This window comes from Xiphophorus couchianus, chromosome 4, assembly GCF_001444195.1.
Source record: "Xiphophorus couchianus chromosome 4, X_couchianus-1.0, whole genome shotgun sequence".
Lineage (NCBI taxonomy): Eukaryota > Metazoa > Chordata > Actinopteri > Cyprinodontiformes > Poeciliidae > Xiphophorus > Xiphophorus couchianus.
In genome coordinates this window covers 16,423,777-16,438,401 of record NC_040231.1, presented here as the reverse complement: position 1 = coordinate 16,438,401, position 14,625 = coordinate 16,423,777, and the positions used below count along the sequence as shown (strand labels likewise).

The 14,625-nt window shown below is 38.4% G+C and overlaps 1 protein-coding gene across 2 annotated transcripts in view; it reads right to left on the bottom strand.

Annotated features, from left to right (window-relative positions):
• The window catches only part of cgnl1 (cingulin-like 1), a 44,776-nt gene extending 35,086 nt beyond the window's left edge, over positions 1 to 9,690 (bottom strand). For both annotated transcript variants that reach the window (XM_028014353.1, XM_028014354.1), the window contains exons 1-3: positions 9,541 to 9,690; positions 1,473 to 3,097; positions 852 to 946 (exon numbers count right to left, since the gene is read on the bottom strand). In XM_028014353.1, coding sequence (XP_027870154.1) covers positions 852 to 946; positions 1,473 to 3,047 — 1,670 coding nt within the window. In that variant the 5' untranslated portion in view covers positions 3,048 to 3,097; positions 9,541 to 9,690. The remainder of the gene's footprint in view (positions 1 to 851; positions 947 to 1,472; positions 3,098 to 9,540) is intronic.
• Positions 9,691 to 14,625: the final 4,935 nt, after the last annotated feature.

The following is a 14,625-nucleotide window of genomic DNA, read 5'->3' as shown; positions in this document are numbered from 1 at the left end:
AAACCAGCTGTCCAAATGTGTTGGAGTTCCGCTTGGTTGCTAGGTGGCGGGGCTGGGCTTTGCTGGGGGTTGCTAGGTAACGGCGCAGTGGCCCTGGAATGTGAAACGGCTTGATTTCAAGACGCCAAAAAAACATTAACTTAAAGCCTTGAGGGTGTCTTTAGAAGCAGCTGAGACCCAAGAGAATGTATAAAAATGTGTGAAGTGTATAATAGGCTTATAAAGTATTATAAGTGTATAATACAGTACAGACCAAAAGTTTGGACACACCTTTTAATTCAATGAGTTTCCTTTATTTTCATGACTATTGACATTGTAGATTCACACTGAAGGCATCAAAACTATGAATAACACATGTGGAAATTTGCACTAAACAAAAAAGTGTAAAACAACTAAAAATACCCCTTATATTCTAGTTTCTTCAAAGTAGCAACCTTTTGCTGTGATTACTGCTTTGCACACACTCTGCATTTTCTTGATGAGCTTCAAGAGGTAGTCACCTGAAATGGTTTTCACTTCATAGGTCAACCTGCCCTGTCAGGTTAATAAGTGGGATTTCTTGCCTTATAAATAGTCATGAAAATAAAGAAAACCCATTGAATTAGAAGGTGTGTCCAAACTTTTGGTCTGTACTGTAGGCCCCATTTAAACTTTTTATTAAAGAGAAATCTGTGCCAGATGATGACTTGCATGTAAACAAATCCTACAATTCATAGCAGTCAGGATGGGAGAGAGAAATTACCACATTCACACTATAACTATTTACCAATCATTCAAAATATGTTGGTTACACCAGGTGACTTTTTTTGAACATAAATGTTTAAAGTTAAATAAAAGTCTAGTAAGCTCACCCTTCTTTGAGGTAGCTGAACAAAATCTGTTTGGCTGTCTCCTCGTGTGTTTGTTGTGAAAGCTCCTGCTGACCTTTCAGGAGATCTGGCGTGGCCTGGATGTGGAGGGAAAGACAAGAGCAGCTTAATAAAACCCACAAAGTCAGAGTTCAGTAAGTTAAACCATATGTGTGTTATTACAACAGCAGCGTATTAGGGCCATTGCAGGAAGGGATGAGTACATTTTTACCAAATTTCACCAAATAATCTCAAGTAGGAACATGGAGATTTATAAGTTTGAAAAGTTGAAAATTTGCTAGAAAAAAAATCTGAAATATTGAGATTAATCTTTGACATTTTTGCAAATCAAACTTTGAAATTTGTAAGTTTCAAAAGTCAACATATTTTGACTTTTGGGAATTTTCTGAGTTTGGGAACTCGAAAATATTTTACTTGAAACTCAAAAATGTCCCATTTTTTTCTAGAAAATCTGAGATTTTTTAGCAAATTTTCTACTTTTCAAACTTTCAAAAGAATTTTCTGAGTTCTTTTGTAGAAAATTTCTGAGATTTTTTGGCAGAAATTTAGAATTAAATTTTCTCATCCTAATACGCCGTTATATGTAGGGTTGTGGAGTTTCACCTGGACGTCTGCCCCGGTGCTGGTCTTACTGTCAGCGGTGGGCGGGAGTTTGGACAGGGACGTTGTTGAGACTTTTCCGACAGAAGAAGGAGTTTCTTCACTGCTCTTGAAGGACGGTATGGCAGGGCGTGACTGCAGCTTTGTGTAACCCCGGAGGGAGCCAGTGTATTTGGAGATGGAGCTCTGGGGGGATCCTGGCGCACTAATGGCCCGGGATGAAGGCCCGTCTACAGCCGTAGACCCGGGGTCCTGACCGCTGGCCGTCCTCTGCAGCCGCAACTGCGATGGCCGTAGGACGCGCTCCTTTGACGTGCCTAGAGATTGACCAAACTCGTCCATGAAGCTAGAGTCAGACCTTGACCCAAAGGCGCTGTCCACGCTGCGCGATCGCTTCCTGTCCTCCGGGTTGATCCTGTTTCTGCGCCCCGCCCTGCCCCTCCGCTGAAGGCCGTCATCCTTGCCATCAAACTTCTCAATTAGCTCATCAACGCCAGGGATGGACCCTGTGTCTATGTCTCTGCCTGAACCGGGCTGGAAGGGGATGTAACGGCGATTCTCGTGGCGGTTTATGGCGTCCGTGTAAAGAGCCTCCATCTGTTCATCTATCAGAGACTTACTGGTGGACGATAAGGAGGAGTGGCAGGACTGAGCGGGCTCGCCGGAGTCGGTCCGGAGTAGGGGAAGGACGTCGGGGTCGTGGTGGGTGCGCTCCAGACTGGAGTTGGCACTGCGAGTGGAAGTAGGAGACGCTTTCCTCTGGTCGCTTGATGGACTTGACACCGGAGACGGCTGAGGCTGCGCTGCCGGTACTGGGGGAATTTTAGTGGTCGGTTTGGGCTGAGATGGATTCAGACTGGTGAGGTACGGTTTAATCTGAGGCTGGGCTGGCTGTGCTGGCTGGGTCGGCGCTCTGCTTTGAGGCTGAGGCACCTGGGCTGAAGGTAATGATGGAGACTTCGTTTGGGGGGTGTTGAGGTCCGTTTGAGGAGGCTGCCTGTTCTCCTCCTGTGTGCGATCTAGGTGACGATCAAGGCTTGAGGACCTGAAACGGGAGGGAACTCGTACTTCAGATTTGGGGTAGGGGTTCTGGTATTCTATCCTGGTGTCGGCTTGTGGCGCAGGCCTGGACGGGAGGCTGTGGAAGCCTTCGAGGTTTAGGGAGTTGGACCGGGGATCGTACGGCTGCAGGAGCTCAGGGTGCCTCTGAAAGTTCAGAAGTGTGGACGGTTTCTTAGCCTGCGATTCAGGAAGCCCATTCTGAGGCCCGGAGAAATGCCTCATCTTCTGTGTCCTGTACTCCATGAAGGGGTCGCTGGATCCAGCTTTCTTATCCCCTCTGAAATCATACTCCTGGAAATGCTCAATAAAAGAGCCTTCTGTGTCTGGGTAGCCGTTGCCGTCAGGGTGGTGACCCCTGTCCTGGTTGTTCAGCACCACATAGGGATGTCCATCTATACCCTGGACACGAATGCTGAGGCCATAAGAGCCGGCTCCATTACTACTGGGCCTGGAAATACGGGATGGCTGCGTGTATCCGCGCTGCGACCCGCTGCTAGTCGCTCTGTAGGACTCCATCAGGAATGTAGAAGGAAAATAAATCCCTCTCCCTGGATCAGGTGCCCCACCTATGAGAGCAAAGAATCAGACCGACTGGATTAGTCAGAGATCAGCCTGCATAATTCAAACACTTTATCTCTTCCACTTTCATTCTCTTGCATTGTTTTGCATTCTTAGATGTCTGTTTTTCATCTTCAAGGAGATGTTTTTCGTGAGACTTTCCAGTTAAAGTGCTTTGGTTAAATGATTCAGGAGATAAAAATCTCCCTCTGTTGCAGGCAAACCTCTCTGAACCCACAACCATCCCGAAGACGTGACTCAAAACGTGACGCCGGTCAATTACAGACAACAATTATTATAACACACCTGCTTGTGCAGGTGTGTTATAATAAAAACTGATCCGTGTCTGAGAAATAATACTTAAACATGAGTCAGGTATGTTAGAGAATAAGCTCACATTTCTACACCGTTTAAAGGCGTTTGTGTACACACCCCTGTTGAAATGTTTCTGAGACTATATGAAACCATTTCTAAATCTTTGTCTGACTTTGATGAAGCATCTGATTTAGTTTCAGCATTTTGTCTTCTTCAGATCACACCTCTCAATACAGAAATACCTCAAATTAGGGACGAGAATTTATCGTATCGTTTATCGTGATACATTTCTTATGGTAAGATTTTAATTCATTGTTGTCACAATAAAATCCATAATAATAATAATAATCCTGATGTTTAAGAACGCCTAAAACTGTCCGTATTAACAGGATTGTTATTTTTACCATTTATCTCCAATGTCTGTTCAACAACAGCACCAAGCAATTCTGCTCTAGTTTGTAGCGCAAATATCATAGTACACTTGAAATAAGACAAAATTAACTTATACATAAGTTTTCAGCAAGATATAGAAGCTTGTTTTAAGTCAATAATTCTTTACTGTTGATGAAAAAGTTTATTTTATTTTAGTTCATCTGGATCTCAGGGAGTCCAAGCACAGCTGAAAATGAGCAAAAGAATGGAAAATTACAGTTTTGAACTGGAGAGTCCAGATCTCCAAGTCTGACAGAAAATGTGTAGAATCACCTGAAGAGGGTTGTGGACAAAACATTTTCTCACAATCTGATAGATTTGGAGAACTTTTTCAAGGAAATTATTGAAAATGCAAGAAGTGGATGTGATGCTGATCAACTTCCACCAAAGAAAGTTGAATCTCAGTTACTGAAGTCAGGATTTCGTTGCTTCCTGCTAAGTATGGATGATTATTGTTGTGTATTTTTCACCTTTTTTCTGACTCATGCATTTGTGAATGATTATCTAATTCTCTGCAAACTGTGGTGTCAACCAAAAAATGCAAAGAGACGTCAGAAAAACTCTGCACCTTCTTTACCGTTGATCAGATCTACTATAATTTTTAAAGGTGCCTTTTTTAAAGACAGTGTGCTGAAATTAAATGAAACAAAGCATCATTTTAAGGGTGTGCAAACTGCAACTTTTTCTTTGTTTTCCATAAACTTGTTTTTCAGGTCAAAATGTGACATTACAGGCGGAAACATTTTGAAATGATTCATCATAATCCCAGTTTTCAAGTCTTTCAAGCTGGAATCCAACTCACAACTTTTGGACTGCAAAACGACTATTCTCCCCACTGCACCACAAACGTCCATTTTACACACTTTAGAGAGCCAAAGCAGAAAGTAAAATAGAGGTACAAGGAAACAAAAAAGGCCAGCAGGAAGTTATTCAGCTCAAAATTCATAATTAACACTTGTTTTCTGACAAATCTGCAGTCAGATGGTGGAGAAAAAAGCAGCTCAGCTGGCAACAAAAATACTACTGTTTATAAATATCAAAGTAAGAAGCTCAAGCTTACTTTTCCTGGGAAACCATTAGAGGCACCGTGTGTTTCAGCAGACAATGGGGTTTGAGCAGATTCCTGTTTGCCTTGCTGTCAGCGGCCTGCTCTACCTGATGTTACAATGCGAGGACGGAACGAGATGAGCCCAGAGGAAGGACGCTGATAAGGCCTTAAACAAAGGCCAAGGCAGGATATGGAGCATCAGTGGGAGATAAGTCAGGACAAAACAACTCGGAGGTGATGCGGTGCTTACAAGAAGCAGCGCTTATGGAGGAGGAGGATGGCTGGACAAAATGTGCTCTAAAAACCTATCTGAGCTGAAAACACTGCAAAAACACAAAACCCTACCAAGTATTGTTGGTCTAGTTTCTAGTACAAATGTCTTTATACGCTTTAAATAAAACTAATTTGACTTACAAGTAACTTTCAAGGAATATGTAAGAGTTTGTTTTAAGTTGATAATTACTCAATTCCTTCAATCATACCATTTCCACTAACATTCTTATAAAAATTAAAGAATTACTTAGTTAAAACAAGCTCCTATATCCTGCAGGACAGTTAATTTTAAGCTGGTTTTGTCTTATTTCAATATGGACAATATGGCTGAAAGAATATTTCATGATAAAATCGTTTAATATCGATAATTATTGATTAGTTTTTTTGCTTAAAATATCTTAGATGGTGCCAAACTGGTGGCGTGAGATTTTCTGTTTTCACTCCACGATGTTGGGGTTTTTTTTATTTTTAAGCAGCTATGAGGCACAGTGATGAAACTTTCAACTGCTGCTGCCAAGTAACTCAACAGGGTGTTGCTAGGCAACCAAAGAGTGAGTGAGTTGCTAGGTAACCAAAGAGCGAGTGAGTTAGTTGATTCCACCAACTTTTCTTAGATGGCCGTGGGACATTGAGCGGCTGACAAACACAAAGATTACAGAGTATTTTTGGTCTAGTTGTTAGTACAAATACCTTAGTATACTTTAAATAAGACAAAACTAACTTATAAGTAACTTTTCATCAAGAAATAAAAGCTTGTTAAAGTCAATAATTCGTCAATATTGATGAAAAGGCGATTTACTTGTAGCTAATCCTTTTTTTATCAATATTAAGCAATTATTGGCATAAAACAAGCTTTTATTTCTTGCTTAAAAGTTACTTATAAGTTAGTTTTGTCTTATTTAAAGTGTACTAAGATATTTGTACCAGAAACTAGACCAAAAATACTTTGTAAGATTTTGTGTTTTTGTGAAATAAAGTCTTTCCTCTGCTTATATCCCCCATAATGCAGTGCAGTTCTGGATCAGAGCTCAGTAACTCTGATCCAGAGTTACTGATATATTGCTATTGATATATTGTTATTGATTTATGGTCCAACCTTAGTAATATATTTGTACTAGAAACTTGACTGGAAATCCTTAGTTTGTTTTTTCGCAGTAATATAAATGGACATGAGTTGTTTTGTTTAATCAAATGTTGAATGACTCCACATATTCCAAGCCTCCTCCATCAACCAAATCATTTCAGCACAGTCATGTTATCTGGCAGAGCGCTTCCAAAAAGAAAGATGTTGAATGTGAAGCCGGAAGCTGGAAGAACACCACAACCCTGCTGCTTCGTGAGATAGATTCCTTTATAAGAGGCACACCCTCTGAAAATAAGACCGCTTCATGTTTTTCATTCCAGGCTGACATTCAGCTCATAAAGCTGTAAATTTTCTTCCGTTAGCAGTCATAAACCACACAACACAACCAAGATTCATTTTCATTACATCTCCATAAGCCAGTGAGTGACTCTAGCTTCGCTTAGTTGCAAAATGTCTGCGTCAAACACTTTAGAAAAAACAGGAACGAGGAGAAAAAGGTGTCCTGAACAGCACAGCAGTGAAGGACAGATTAAGGCGACACAAAGGAGCCTTTCATGTTTGCTGTTAGCGCTGCTTGATACTCAAAGGTTCAGCTAAATGTGAACCACCACATTTATTCTTCCACCAGAAGAAGAAACATCCCTCAGTCATGGCGGTGCTGCCTTCACTGACCTCAGGGCTGCACTCTGCAAAAGTAGCCATAACCTGAACTTTCCACATTTTGACACATAAAAACCACAAAATGGTTTTATGAGGATCTTATGTGAAGTAAATAACCTTGACATGAATATGAATTTTGGTCCCTTTACTCAAATACCCTTTAATAAAATCCTGTGCACCAACTCAGATACAGGAACTGAGGAACTTTCTGTGAAATATATATATATATATATATATATACATATATATATACTGCTCAAAAAAATAAAGGGAACACTTTAAGTGTTAAACACCTGTTTAAGTGTTCCCTTTATTTTTTTGAGCAGTGTATATATATATATATATATATATATACACACACACACACACACACACATATATATACATATACACATTTAGGAGTATTTTTACTCACATGTACTTTTTTGTGTTTACTTGAGTAATTTAATTATGAAGTTTCACTACTTTTACTTGAGTAATATTTCTGGGTACTTGACCCACTGAGAGTAACCTCACTGAATGAAGAACAAGTTCATTTTAACCGAAAATAAAAAAATAAGTCACTAAACACAAAACTGTGGCATTTGTTAGTTTCATAAGATCTATATTAAAATAAATTGATTTGGAAAAATTTTTCTTTTGCTTGACTTTGTAATTTTGTTAATATCTATATTAACTATTTTCATTTTGATCTTTAAAATACCAACATTTCTATATATTTTGTTCTGTCTGATTATGTAATTTTTAAATATTAAATAACTGATGTTTTGATCAGTATTTTACAAAATACTTCTTTACTCTTACTTGAGTAATTTCTTCTTCTACTTTGTACTTTCACTACAGTAAAAATAAGTTGAAGTACTGCTACTCTTGAGTGAATATTTGTGTATTCTGCCCGTCTGTTAGTAAATAATGTCATTTTTTGTGCCTTTTCATTAAATATGTTGTTATATTGCGAAGGTGAGAGTTGAACTTATGAAGGAGAAAACTAAAACTGCACTCTGTCCTGAGACACCGACCTCGGTGTGAAGCACGGTGGTGGCAGTATTATGCAGTGGAAATGGAAGCTAATTATGTTGAGAATGGAAAGAGAAAATTGTGCTTTAGGAGTAAAATGTTCTGTGATTATAGTAGGAAAAACTACGACAACGCTCCATGAAGTCGAGATTCTGACGGTGAAAGTTGAACCTTCTTCAAATTAAGTGAAATTCATCTCAAACACTTTTAGTTTCTGCCACTATTATTTTATAGACATTAACAAATGTTTCCAGAGGTCATCAAAGGTCAACAACTCCCCCCACATTTACTAAATTAAACACATGTGGTGTCAGTCAACTGTGCAGCAGCAGCAGAATTTAATTTATCTTAATACCATCTGACTTTGTTCATGTGGACGAGGTCGTGGTTCTGGTTGATCTCTGGAAACTTTATTTCCAAAATCTTAAAAATTATAACGGGACTAATAGAAACGCAGCACAAATGTTTGACACCAATTTTGTTTAATTTGGAGAAGATGGATGAAGAAACGTCACTCTGGTGACCACTAGTGACAGAAAAACCTTTAAAAAAACCAAACATTGCTTTTTAAAAGCGTAAACCAGGCTCCTCTGATGGGCTGTAGCTCATTATGGCAAACATAGGGCTGCAGAGTCTCTTCGTGTGTTTTATATTTCAGCGCAAAAATACCCAGTTGTAGAGATTATTGCAATCAGACCTAAACAAACATCTAACCAGAGCTACACTGAGATGGCTAGAATCAAGTCCAGAATGGTCTAGTCAAAGCCCAGGCCTTAATCCAGTTGCCTTTTAAGGTTTGAAAATTGAAGTCCACACATTTTCAATCTCAAGAAACTTTTCCAAACGACTTGAAGCTGCATTGAATACTGGCAAACCTTTTAGATTTTGTTAAAATAACTCAGTTTGAAAACTGAACAATAATTTTCCTTCGACCTCAGAGTTCTGCTCTACGTTTTTGTTGCTCTATATTAAAGTTACAGTACATGGAAAGTGCATGACAACCTTTGCAGGCCCTGGTATGTCTGCAAATACTTTAACTTTACGCTTTTGTTGTTGACCGGTTTCACCTTTGCACCATCGTGGAGACAAAATCATTATCCAACCTCCTTAAAGTGATGAAATGAAAGAGAAAAAGTCATCTTGACCAAAACCCAACAAGGAAACAGAACACACCAAACAGGATACTCAACATTTTACACTCCATGCTGTTCTAGTATCTTCCGAAACCCAAAGTGGTTTTCGCCCTGAAGGTCACCGCGGATCAGTGCGGAGAGAAAAAAGTGAAGCAACTCCAAGATTTACACTGTGGGAAAATACGGAAAAGTTACGTAACGAGAATCAGAGCGTCAGGTTGTGTGGGTACAGCAGCAACAGTAAACACTAGTGAAATCCCAGCACAATAGCTACAGACCCGAGGCTTGTTTAACTGGGAGTCTCGCTGGAGGCTACTGGTTTCAGTGGGGAAACATTGGACTGGTTTGCAGGAGTTTAGATGCTCGGAGCAACAGGTGGAGAAAGTTCCGCTTCATCACTTTTCTCCAGCCTGCAGCAGGTTAATAATCTGTCATATTTCGAGTTAAAAGTTAATTTTCTGTCCCTCTTGTTGCGTCGCTGCTACTCACCAGGGTCGAGTCTCTGTCCGGTTCCCCCTTTCCGCAGGTTGGAAGCGTTTGTCCGGAGTTTTCCCTCTAAGGAAGAAACTCTTGTGGCACTTTGCAAACTTATTTGCTCCGGTAAGTCTGCTGAGTCTGAGGGAGAAGGACGACCCGCCCGTCCGTCCGACCCTCCGGGAGGAGTCGGCCGCTCCGCCCCCAGAGAGGAGCGGAGAAAACCCGCCCACCCGCTCAGGCACACCGCGGCGGGTCCTGGAACAGGTTTCCACGCCACGGACCTGGAAAGACCTGCAGGAAGTGAGGGTGACTCAGTTTGGACCGGGTCAACTTTTCACACACCCCGAAACCAAAACAATTCACTACCGGCTGGATAATGGACAAAAGTCTGACAAAAAATAAATGCAGCTAAATAATTTAAAATAACATCTAACAGTACTGTTTTCATCTAAAAATAACATCTACATGCAAGTTTTATTAGTATTTTTTATTAAACAGTAACATATAACATATGTTTACTTTATAAATCTCGTTAAAACATAATTTTGTAAAAACTGAAACTTTTTCCTCTTGTTTGAATATTAATTGCTTTCTAAATATATGTGTTTATTAACTATTTTATGAGGATTACACACAATTGTGATCGCATAAAACTCCTAATTACGTAATATCACTTTGCATAAATGTAATTTATTAATGCATGTCTTTAAAAACCTACAGCGTCATCTAGTGGGCAGAAGAAGAAGAGAGATTAGGATTATATTACAACTACATTTAGTCAGGCATGAATCTTAGTTTTCACTACAGCTTCATTTCTGGGTTAAAAATATTTTATTTATTAGTCCGATGTAATATTTTAATCTTAAATGTTATGTTTTTATTAACTGTAAGAAGAAAATCATCATCATTAATAGAAAGAAAGGCTTAAAAACATCTGCGTGTGTGTAATTAATCTTATTAATGTGGTCTAATTAGTGAATTCAGTTACTGATATAAATAACTTTTCAATAATAATGTATTTCACTGAATGGGTCTGGATGTATCCCCATCTACATTGTGTATTTAATTCATTCTGATTAATATGTATTTGAGTTTTTCATAACTTTTTAATTAAATGAGATAAATATAGATTTTCCTCTCCCCAAAGTTAGATCTTTATGTTTACATCTCAGGATTATAGATAAAATTGCATTTAACATCCAATATTTAAGATGCTGCTTGCAGAAATGATCTAACTTACACCTATTATTTATTGTTTACTTTTATTTTGGACATTATAGTTTATTCTATTACTGAGCGCTACAACGCTTTTTGTATTAATAATGGAAAACACATATATCATAAACCTACATCATATTTGTATTAAACCATTAAATGTTTATGCCGTCACTCAAAACTATAAAACTTCATAATAGTGAAATTCTCTGACTTTTGTTTAGATTTCAAGTGTTAATAAAATTATGAAACAACTATGTATAAAACCAGAATGATATATTTTGCTTTTTAATCAATCCACTCAATAAAACGGATTGATTCATAATTTGAATGGTAAACACTCATTAAAATGCATGTTACTGTAGATGAAGACAGAAAAATGTGAATCCGGATGAAGTTTGATCCAATCATAACCAGGTTTTCTGAAGCAAAATAGAAATGAAAAGCAAAAAGGGAAATTTGAGTAAAAAAAAAAAACCCCAAAGTAGTAAAAAGTAATTTTTGATTTCATAAAGAGAAACTTTTGTATGGAGGACCAAAACTGATATAATCAACATTTTTGACTTTTGATTATGTCCGTTTTGGTCCTCCGTACATTTGACCTCGAATCAGGTAAAAAGTTAAAAATCAAGGATTGTGACGTGAGGAATAAATCAACCAAAACTTCAGAGCTTATTTTGGAGAGACGTGTAAAAAGGGAACATGCAGTAATTTTATTTCTCACAGATATAAAACATAAATCTCAACTTGTTTCATTCTGGTCTTTTTATTCATGAGCAAGAAAATCAGATGTTGATGTCAAATGCAGCTCTGGTAAAAAAATAAGAGACCACGTCTCTGAAGCCCATTGAAAACCTCCTGGTTGCTCCACCAAATACTGACGTCTGAACTCTTCCTGAGATAAAACATTAGTATTGTTGTTTCTAAATGAATATGAACTTTTTTTCTTTGTATTATTTGAGGTCTGAAAGCTCTGCATCTTTTTTGTTATTTCAGCCATTTCTCATTTTCTGCAAATAAATAAAAAAAATGTTGCTTGTAATTTCAGAGACATGTTGACAGAAGTTTATAGAATAAAAGAACAATGTTCATTTTACTCAATGTATATGAATCAGAGAAGCTGATCATTTTAAGTTGTCTCTTCATTCTTTTAGTCTTGTAGTAAAGATCTGCGGCCCAGCTGGCTCTTTTCCTTGTATTGTTGTTTATATTTGTGTCTGCAGTCGGTGCAGCTCCACAGTATTTACTCCTCCTAACCTCTGGGTTTGAAGCAGCGGGACACAATAGGATCTCTGTTCTGCGCTGAGGCGCCACAGCTGGGCTTTCTGAGCATGCTCAGTGCGTCGCCCGGTCCGGTTCTGATTACAGAGTGAGGAGAAGTCCAGCCTTGTTATTTCAGCTGCTGCAGATGTTCAGGACTAGTTTCTCTTCACTGAACTCACATGAGCTGAATATATCAGATCAATTTGATAAAATTCGGCCAATATTGATTTTAAAGTGGTCTTAAGGAAGCCAGTTGAAGTTGTGCAAAACGCTCAGCATCAGTATGGGACCCGGTTCTGACACAAAGCTTTCCTGAATCCATTTATTACTGAAATAAATACATATTTCATGTTTCTGTACTCAAGTAGATTTAATCATGAGTATTTTTGACTTTACTCCACTACATTTCTATAATGTGTTGCGTTACATTCATGTCACAAATGCACTTTTTTCATTCATTAGTTTGAAAGTAATTAATCTGCCATGTTTACTTTTATATCACATTTCAGCAACAAGGCTGTTCAAAGCTGCTTACGTCATAAAAACACAAAATTACAGAAAACAATCAATGATTTTAGTCGAGCTAACCGGTTCGAAAAATCACCTTGCTTTCAAAATGACGTCAGAAAATTAAATATTGTTCACAACTGATGCATTACAAGGTCGATTATAACAGATTCTTTAGCTGTGGTGTTCATGACAAACTGAGGGGAAATGATCAGTGCCTGTTCCTCTGTTTACGTCTCTTTTTTCAGGCAGATAACTTCTACTTGAATGTGTTTACTGCAGTTAAAATAAAACTTTGGCTTTGCTTTGTGCTAAATAAAAATGTAAAAACACTAAAAAGCATAATCATTCCTGTTTTTTATTTTGATTTAACTCTGCTAATAGTCTCTGTGACAAAGCTAAACACAATAAAATGTTCATTATCTGGAGCATTGTTCCTTAAAACGGCACAACAATCTTTATTTATTAAATAAATTATACACATATAGGGGGCTGCACAGTGGCGCAGTTGGTAGCACTGTTGCCTTGCAGCCTTGCATGTTCTCCCTGTGCATGCGTGGGTTCTCTCCGGGTTCTCCGGCTTCCTCCCACAGTCCAAAAACATGACTGTTAGGTTAATTGGTCTATCTAAATTCTCTCTAGGTGTGAGTGTGTGTGTGAATGGTTGTTTGTCCTGTATGTCTCTGTGTTGCCCTGCGACAGACTGGCGACCTGTCCAGCGTGTACCCGCCTCTCGCCCGGAACATAGCTGGAGATAGACACCGGCACCCCTCCCGACCCGATTAGGGACAAGGGTGAACAGAAAATGGATGGATGGATACACATATAGGCTCACTTAATGATATTCTAGACCAGGAATATCTAGAACATATTCCAGGGGTGTCAAACTCATTTTCGTTTTGGGCCAAACAAGCTCTTAAAGGGCCGGATGTGCCAGAATGTATTGATAAAACCTGTGCACAAACAGTTAAGATATCAACAAACTGAACATATTTCAGTCCCTCCAGGATTTTGTGTTTTACTTTTTTGTGTTTGTGGTACTAATTTGGAAATATTTGCAATATTTGAGCTTATTTATGATATCAGTTAAGGCTGGGGCAGCTGTTTTTGAGGAATATCTGCAATAAACTCCCAAAACTTAGTGAAGAAAAGTGTGGGGATTGATTTGTTGATTTTGCGTGAATTTCCACAATAATTCTCAAGAACTGGAGGGACTGATTGATATAATTTGGCAGCAAACAAATACTGATTTGACTGACAACATGATATTTAACCACATTTAGTGTTTAGTCTAGAATCTAGAGGGCCACATACAAAGCTGTGGCGGGCTGGATTTGGCCCACGGGCCTTGAGTTTGACACTTCTACACCATTAGAGTCCATCTGTTTATTTGTAAATTTTACTTACATACAGTGTTTGAGTAATTTCTCCACCACTAACTGGGATTTACTTTTCAGCCCATTTCTCCCGTGAGGTCCAGTATTAAATGCTAGCGTGGCGACAGCCTGCAGGGGGCAGTAGAGAGAGCAGCACGCTCAGGTGTTCACTGAAGATTTCATAAAGTACAAGAGAAGGTATAAACCTCTCTGATTTAAAAAAGAAAAAGAAGAAGTAGAATAAACTGGTGAAAAGTTTTTATAATTATCCCAAAGACACAAGATAATTTCTGAAAAACAACGGAGGAATTGACACACTGTAAAAACACAAAATCTTACGAGCAGAATATTATATAACACAGGAACAATGTCTTGTTAAAGGTAAAATAATCAGGCAGTGGAACTTGTATTTAAAAAAAATCAATATTCAAGAATTATTGACCTAAAAACTAATATGCGTAGCTGAAAAATTACTTTTACGTGGTAACACACTGCAAAAACACAACATCTCACCAAGTGTTTTTGGTCTAATTTATCATTTTAAAGATGTTGATAAATGTTTCTAGAGGTCATCGAAGGTCAACCAGCAGTGGCGAACCAAACTAATTTGGTGTCAAACAACTGTGCTACAAAAACATTAGCACCAAAATAGAACAATTAATTTATATCAATTTAGTTTGACTTTGTTAATCTAGTGGGGATGGAGGCAGGTTGATCTCCTGAAATATTTTTTTTC